We start from the raw sequence: 8,872 nt of genomic DNA on the forward strand, positions 1-8,872 counted from the left end.
AACTTTTAAAGAGATTTTAGAGGTGTGAAGAGGTGAAAATACCCAGTATTTGACTTGTTTGCAGGATTTTTAAATGTCTAAGGAGGTGAACATACCCAGTATTTTACTCGTTAAATTTTAAGTGGTCTTAGGAGGTGAAAATATGCAGTATTTCACTTGCAACCAGCACCTTTCAGTTTTTCAGTTTTAATCTGAAGGGATGCTACTCAAATGAAGTCCAGTATTCAACTTGTACCACTACATACATTTATATAAATCAGCACTAAATTGTATTTCAAACACACGACAGGTAAGAAAGAAGTCTGACAGTGACGTATACTTGCACTCCTTCCATTTTATTGACATTGTTTTACAAAAACAGGTATGAGAGAATGCATAGAGCGAGCCGAGTCGGCTCATCAACGAGAACATGGAAAAACACAAAGGGTGTCGGGAAAAGGCAACGATCTGTCTAAAAAGATTTTCTTCTTTTAAAAAAAAAAAACAACACTGTTTGCAGGTATTCATACTCCGACGGGGTCTCGCGCACAAGACACGACAGAAGGACGTACAAGTCTCATTTATGCAAGCGCACACACACGACACACTCGCACACACACACACACACACACACACACACAAACACACACACTCACTGGCACACGATGCAAACGTGTGGGTGCAACAGAAGAACGACGGGATGCAGGAGGGAACGCATCAACAGCTGAAACCCATAGACGTGGAGAGATGCATAGAGATGTACAGGTACGTTTTCCTCCCTCCGTGTGATTGGCTGCCACCTCCACACTCGGGCGGTACCGAGGTGGTACCGAGGTGGTACCGAGGTGGCAGCAGAAATCGGACTGATTCAAGACAAATGAAACTGAAACACTCAGACGCCACTAAAGGTAAAGAGAGAAGATTTGTTTATCCTTTTTTTTATTTGAGTGAAATGACCCTTTAAGCCAGCGCCGTGATACACAACCGTCCAATCAGGGGTTCTCCGTGGACTCACTCCATCAACGGCGTGCGTTGGCGGCGCTGTGAGCGAGCATCACGACGTCTCTAATGCCGCGAGACTAACCGAATGCATCCTGGATGTGTGCTGAATGTGCGTTCACACCGAGAACCGCATCAATAAGTTTAGTCGAGAGAAGCGTCTGAGCCACGCGCTGAAGCTGGTTTCTGTCATTCAGAGCACAACGGCGCCCACAAAGGCAGCACGTTACGCCACAAATGACCCGCCGCATTCAGCACGTGCTCAGCAGTTAGGTGTTTGGATAAGTTAGAATACAGCGGAGGACAAGAGCCCAAGATGAGACTGTGTGTTAGCATCGTGGGCTAAAGCCTGTTAAAGTCTGTGATGGAGATGCACACATTGTGAGCAGGCGAGGTCCACGTGTGACAACAGGAGCTACGTCAGGATAAATAAGGTCACAGCGAAACACCGTTTTTGTCGTTTGTACTGTTTGAAACATGACCTAAAATGCTAAAAGAGCAAAGCACCGTTCCATCCACATGCATAAAACACTGACCGGGAAGTTAAAAACAAACAAACTTTCAACTGGTTGAAATGCAGCGATTGTGTTTTCTGTCACAACAACAACTCAACAAGGGGAAGGAATCAAGAATTTGCTTTTCTTTTTTTTTTTTTTTCCTTTTCTGACTGGTCTGCATTTAATTACTGTGCGTTCATGACGAGCGTGCCCGCGGCCACTTCCTCCACACGCTGGCTAAACTGTACAACGAGTCCTCCAGTGTAAACTCAAGAGGATTGTCCTCGCTCGCAAAACAAGCCGGGAGTCTCCAACCGAGGAAATAGAATAAGAAATGAGATGAGCAGTGTAGAGAAAGAAAAGTGCGATAAGAACAACGCCGTTTACTTCTGACAGCTAACCGGGAAATCCTCTCACTGGATGTTAGCGTGTTGTCAAAACGGGGCTGACAAATGCAATCATGTTACGTTGGTATTTCATTTATATATATATATATAAATCTATTTATATATTTATCAATGTCACTATTTGTTAAAACATGTTAATTATATTTATTTGTACTTCACAGCCTGGGTAAGTGTCGTCTTCCTTCAGTAAGCTCGTGTATTTACATTCCAGTAGTTAGAATGGTTCTGGTTCAGTTTGGTGACTTCCTACCTTCCGTCCAACCGCAGTGACGACACACACGGTCAACACGGACACGTCCGAGTTCAGAGGCGGGTGTCATGACCTCGCTGGCAACAAGCACTCATGTAGGTATTTAGTGTAAAGGGCTGTAGATGAGGACATCACAGCCAGAGTTAGGGATGGTGTCCATGATCCTGATATGTAAAACGCTCACTAAGGGCGACCGGACCAGTGTACGACTTCCCACTTCTACTCTTGGTTGTGACGGGTCAGCCAGAGCTCCTCCTACAGCTCCTGTGCATCTCAAGTCTACTTTGCATTTTCACGCAAGGCACGTCTACCGTTCGCCTCCCTCCCCGCTCTGCTTATTCCACCTCAACAAGCCTCCAGCACTGATTCCTCCTTGTTCTCGCTGACTTTAGAACCTTTGTCATATACTGAGATGATGCGTGGCAGCTGGCGTCTTTATATTCTGGGCCTCTCGCGGTACTCTGAGGGATGCAGGGAACACTGCGTGTTTTAAAAACTGATCATCAGTATTAGAACAAAGCCTACTGCTGAAGAGGGTCCTATATCCACTAGGCATTAAGGAGTGGGATCGCTGCACTTCTCTTCGTTATTAGTAATGTTAGAGGCAGAATATAGTCTAAGTCAGGTTCTTTCTTCAGCGCTCTGAATCTGAGTTTGCACAAGCAACGTATATATCCGAAGGGAACAGGGGATGGAATAAAAATGAAAATAGGGCAACCGTTTCTTTGCCACTGCTAAACCGAGATCCCCACATCAATGCGAGGATCTCTGTGACCCTCCGCCTTGTGCCATACCCTTTGGTTATAAAACAAAACTCCCAACTTTTTTTCCTAACAACCGCTTGTGTCAGTGAGACAAAGGTCGAGGTGCCGTCTCCGTCCAAGCAGGTTGTTAGCTGTGCTAGCTGGTGTGCAGGTGCTCGCTTCTCTTCATCTCCAAACAGGGGCAGGGTTACATAGACTGTCTAAGAGGGGGAAGACTTTAACCATTCAGGAGGTAGACCACCAACTCGTAGGTGCACATCATGATGGCGGTGTTGGGGATCTGGCGTACCAGGTGGGTGGTGAGGCCGCGGTACAGGGCGCGGTAGCCCTCCTCTTTGGGCACTGTTGTTAGAGTCTGGAAAAAGGAGCGGTACTTGGTGCCCTCTTCACGTAGCCTGGTACGAATCACTTCTGCAAAGTCAAGAGGACGAGCGGGGTTAAAGAAAAGTAACCAAACGCATCTCACAAGACGAGCTAGCTGCTGATAAAAGCTCTTACCATGAGGATAAGCAATAGTTGTGGCACAAGTCTTGGAGGTGGCAGCAGCAAGCATCATCCCCACAAAGTCTGAAGCATCTTTCGATGTCTCCTCTTCCTCGTCCATGTTCTGTGTTGCCTTGGCCTCCAAGAGGCGCCGTTTAATGTTCTCATAGATCACAAAGTGGATCACAGTCTCTGAGATACCGGCGTAAGACGCTGACATTCCCCTGTAGAAGCCTCGCAAGCCGTCTGCCTGATACACCCGCCGCACACACTCAAACGCACTCATCCGTCGCTCACCTCGATTCCTGAGAAGAGACGAAATAAACACATTACAACCTGCATACATGCATACAAAGCGTGATCAGCTTCATTTGGTCTACTCTGATTTTAGGTTTCTTCTTTTATCAGACTGAGTATGTTTTAGATAGGAGCTGAAAGAAACAACCACATCATGGACTGAGACAAGGCAAAGATCATCGGATCAGAGAAGAACAAATTTTAGCGTTGGATCAAGGAGGCCATAGAAATCTGGAGGCGAGCCAAAGACACCATGAGCCGTGATGAGGGGGCATTTATGCTGCCCCACACATGGGACGCTCTCCTGCAGAGACCACCAGGCGGCAGGAGGCGTGGCCCGGCGGGCAAATCTGACAGATCGCCAGACGGGTCACACCTCCTCCAGAAACCAGCAGCTGATGAAGACACGTCACTCAGACGTCAGTGACGTTTCTGAGGAAGACTGAAGTGACAGTCGAAACGTCAAGGTAAGAACAGCTCCTATCTAAAAAATACTCATCGTCTGATAAAAAAAGAAACCTGATGTACAGCATGCAGCATTCTCCAACAGTTCAGATAAGAAATCCCCCAAAAACCATGTAAGGTGGAAAGAAATTGAAGAAATTTCACGGAGAGCAACTGAGGAGGCATCGTGTCTCTGGGATGTAACAGAAGTTGTTCAGTTCACAGCGTGGACACAGATTACATCCATAAACAAAATACAAGTACGATCCAGTGGAGTCATAGATCTGACCTATAAGAACTCCTTACAAGTAAAACTTTAACTTTTATCCAACGAACATTAAATGATCACAACAAAGATATTTCTTTACAGAATAAAAACTTAACGTCACGCACGCTCATGCACAGACAAACTCCTCGACAACTAATGGACTGATTGATAAAAAGGCGTTAGCCTGAGTTAATAACGTAACTAACAAACATCAGTCAGTGCTTCCTGTTTGTGTTTGGTGCTGTTGTCGTTGTGGACGTGTAGAGGACAGCGAGCCCCGAAGGACAAAACCACCAAACAGGAAAAGCAAGAAGCTTGTGTAGAGCCAAAAAATCTGACGTTTATTTCCGACATCTGACATGATTTAGTGATTAGAAATAACTGAACAATCTCAGCAAAAATGACTTCAGTTAATGTTTGTCTTAAGCTTTTTATTGTCAGATCTGTGGGTGGACCGTAGCTGTAGCGGCGTGGCTGTCTGCCGCTAGGAGCCATAAAACTTCAAATCATGTAAACAGAAAAAAAGGCCAAGCGTTAGTCATGGACGTTCTAGTCGGACCGCACCCTGGCAGCAGAGAGGTCCAACACACAGGTGTGAAAGCGTCTCTCACAGCTTCAGACAATAGCAGCAATGTTTCTGGTGTGACGTTCTCCTGTGTGGCGGCAGCATCCACGTTAAAGCTAAACGAACATATCAAACGTTAGCTGAGGTTTAAGCAGCTCATAGCGCAGTGTCATGTTTACCTCGCGTCCAGCTGCAGGCGAGTCTTTATGAGCCATATCGGATTGGTTGCTGTGATGGCTGTAAAACCTGAGGAGGGGAAGAAAAAAAGAAACGACGGATTACACATCCAGCGTGTAAACGTCACGCCAACATCCAGGTAATGTGTAAATGATCTGTGAGCTGCACTCATGTTGGTAATGGAACAAACAAAGTGAACATGTTGAAATAAAAGCAGCTTAGAGACGGAGGACGAGCCCCTTCACAGACTATCGTGTGTCATGAAAACTGTATGTTGTGATAACAGCTGGAATAAAACAAAAAAATAAATAAAAAAAGAAAGGCTCTATTTTACCCAAACACTTATGTGAGAAGGGAGTAGAGGATGGGAGAGAGAAAGAACCAGATAAGATAAGAAGAAGCACAGATCTGTGGTGAGTACTCACGCAGACCCAAGTAACTCCTCACAGATGCAGCTAGAGACCCCTGGTGGTGCGGGGGTCTCATGCCCTTGCGAGAGGAGAGCTACGGTAGAGTAAAAGCCTAAAACAGACACAGGCTCGTGTGTAGCAAAATGACCGGCATGCAACCATTTCACTTCCCATTCCCAGCATTATCCCACAGGAGTTAAGCCCAGCATCATCCACAACCTCACACACACACACACACACACACACACACCCACACAGCAGATGAGCACTTGTTGAATTAAAATAAACCCTTAAGACTTAAGAAAATAACCATAAACTGCCGTGTAGTCAGGTAAAGGTGACGACTGATGAGCTTCAAATCCTGGTTTGAACACCTTGCAAATTACAGCCTGACCAATAACAGTAATCCTGGGTGGAAAAGTGGAAGTAATTGAGTATTTTAGTAACTAAGTACAGAACAATTCTGAGACACTTCCACTTCATGCTACTACATCCTTTTGCTTTTCTATATTGCACTTTGTTTAACCTTTTAATTTAATGGCTATAGTTGTGTTGTTGGACTTCAGGTTGTCGACTCGTCCACTATGTTGGGTTCTACTATATAAAAGTCTGCTACGTTTCTGCTGAATAAAAAAAACGTCTGCGCCACATTTGAGGCCATGGACTCCACAGCGCTGCTATTTTTAGATAAGTACACTTTGTAATTGGCGTATCTCTGCACAATGCTGAAATGAAACTTTATGAATCGGTCCACGTGTACGGCCGGGCTCACGCTACAGGAGTGTAGGGAAAACTTCACGGATTTTCCACTTTTTCTAATCTCACGCACACCTCATCACTACAAGACTGGAAAATAATGTTGCGCAACGGGCGTAACTTTAGGGTTATTGTGCCGGAGGGAGCAGCGCAGCACCTCAAGTGATCTGTGAAAGGGAAGCAGATGGAAACAAAACGGAGACGATGGAGCAACCGTCTATCTATGGCGGGATCCGAAGACGGGCTCTGTTTGGTATAACTTTGTCCTTGTGATCACTTGAGGTCCACACTGATATCTAGTAAAATAATCTACCACCAATAATGCTTTTTGCACCACTTTTTTAACTATAACAACATTTGGGATGACAAAAAAATGGTAATTTGTGGCACAGATCAAGCAAAATTTGTCACACAGAAGCCATGTGAGTAAAACTAGGCCTAAACTATATTGGCTCTAAAATTAACCTCCACTCTCGCTAATGTTAGCTAGCCATTAGCCGTGACAGACGACAGCCCTAAACACGGCGTCTCGTCACCTGTCACTTCAGCTCTAGCGTGGCTTGCCACTGGAGGGGAGATGTGCTGACAAACGCTGACCTTCACCGGCTTGTTGAAAGGTCTAAGTCACGGTGTGCTAGACGTGGCGCTGCTGTGGATCCGCCACACTCACCCATTTACACGCCGATGACGCTCGCGGTAGCTCTCTGACTGACTGACTGACCTACATTGTGCTGGTTTCTAACAGAGACACAGAAGATCAGATAACCTACCCCTGACATACGAAGCATCAGAGAATAACAGAACGGTATTTAAATCTGACCTCAACACATTGTTTTTTTTAATTAAGCTGCTCTGAGACAGCAAATCTGGGGAAAAGGTTAAAAAAACAAACAGGATAAGCTTGTTTTTGAATAAACAGGGTCCTGGGGAGTGTGCAGATCGTCATCAAACTCTGCTGCACTTAAATCCTACGAGTCTAACACAACACAAACTAGTTCTGCCACCCCGTGTTCTCGGGCTGACAGCGGCGACACAACACCCACTTTACTGAAGCCTGCTGCTAAATGTAGCGCCACCATTTGTCAAAGCTTACCAGCACTGAACCAGACAAGGTCCATTTGCTCAGAACTCCTGACAAGAAAGCTGGAAACATTCACCAGGTTATTTGGAATTAAAAAAGAAAAAAAAGAAGCAGTGCATGGTGGTGCATGGCGCTCTGCTACCTCAGATATATCATTACCTGCCGTTCCGGCCGACACCATGTGCACCTGCGTGGAGTCGGGTTCCATCACGCTGTTCAGTTTCTCTTTGGCAGTGGAGTAAGCAGCAAAGTAGATCGCTCTGCGGGAAACAAAGGACAAGAAGGGTCAGTGTTTGGGACGGCGGGATGAGGCCGAACAAGTAACACACACCATGTTTTCTTTTTGTGTTTCAGTGTGCACCTAATTAGTCTCTGCCACTGCCTCCAGTAGCAATGCAGCTTATCAATTAGACTGCATTAGCGAGTGGAGCTGCCCCCATGTCAGGCTCAGTTTAATGAGCTTTAAAGATTCATGAGGTGCAAAGCCAAGAGCAGAACGAATATTCTCTGCAAATGAGCTTTTCAGCGGGAAACGTGCGTGCTTTGGTTTATTTTTTGAAATAATCTTTACTTGTTTTGACAAATTAAAACGCTCGTAATCATTAGGTTCACACTAACGTCTAAATACAAGTCCTGCTTTCCCTTTTTTTGCCCCCTTAGCACTGTGTGGTGTGCAGTCTGGCTCATTCGTTAAACTGTTTGTCAAATTTGCTTAGTCAGACTGCTAATGATGCTTGAAACTCATCACTCGTCACCAAGACAGTGTTTGTGCACTCGTTTTGAAACCAGCTCGGGAGGCCTTTTGCTCTCCTCCGCTGCTGCTGCATCAGCATTCATTCACGTAAGATGCTAACAAAACACTCCACGTGTGCTTAGCGCCGGCACCTGTTTCCTGCAGGTTGAAGCGTTTCCCGCTGCCATTAGCCGCCACTTTGCTCCTCTCATTATCACCGAGAGCTGGTAATCACAGTGACACTAGAATATTTCCTAGACACAGACCCAATGTGGTTTTCAAAACGCTGCTGCTGCTGTTTTTTGCCAGGTTTCCAAAGACAACCGTCACCACGCAGCGAGCGGTGCTGCCGAGAAAGCCACGAGGATGAATGGCACCTTAACGACCACGAACCCCGAGTGTTTCGTCGTCACCAAGTAACCTCAAGGAATCCTGTCGCGGTTGCGTAACACCGCTGTCGGTCACAGCCACACATACAGGACAGAAACTCCACATAGAAACTGTTGACTTGTTCAAACTGTGCCTTTAAATGACGCATGAAGCTGACATTTTGTAGACACGCATTTATCACACCTTCAAATCCGTCCATTAGATTGAGGAGCTCCAGATTAAGAGCCAATGATCAGAGCCTCGATTAGGGAGTAAAAGGTGGAACCAGACTTTTTAAAATCTGTCTTCTGTCATGAATGTGTCCAGGACTGCCTGCCCCAGAAAAATCTGTCCAAGGGTGGAGTGTTTCACGCAACAAGAAAGGAAGCTCAG

The 8,872-nt window shown here is 45.8% G+C and overlaps 1 protein-coding gene across 1 annotated transcript in view; it reads right to left on the minus strand.

Annotated features, from left to right (window-relative positions):
- Positions 1 to 314: 314 nt before the first annotated feature.
- LOC103369312 (solute carrier family 25 member 36-A) overlaps positions 315 to 8,872 on the minus strand; it is a 15,739-nt gene continuing 7,181 nt past the window's right edge. The window contains exons 4-7 of the mRNA XM_008298000.1: positions 7,537 to 7,637; positions 5,133 to 5,199; positions 3,395 to 3,684; positions 315 to 3,307 (exon numbers count right to left, since the gene is read on the minus strand). Coding sequence (XP_008296222.1) covers positions 3,114 to 3,307; positions 3,395 to 3,684; positions 5,133 to 5,199; positions 7,537 to 7,637 — 652 coding nt within the window. The 3' untranslated portion in view covers positions 315 to 3,113. The remainder of the gene's footprint in view (positions 3,308 to 3,394; positions 3,685 to 5,132; positions 5,200 to 7,536; positions 7,638 to 8,872) is intronic.

The sequence above is a fragment of the Stegastes partitus genome, unplaced genomic scaffold (assembly GCF_000690725.1).
Source record: "Stegastes partitus isolate 25-593 unplaced genomic scaffold, Stegastes_partitus-1.0.2 Scaffold1269, whole genome shotgun sequence".
NCBI classification, from domain to species: domain Eukaryota; kingdom Metazoa; phylum Chordata; class Actinopteri; family Pomacentridae; genus Stegastes; species Stegastes partitus.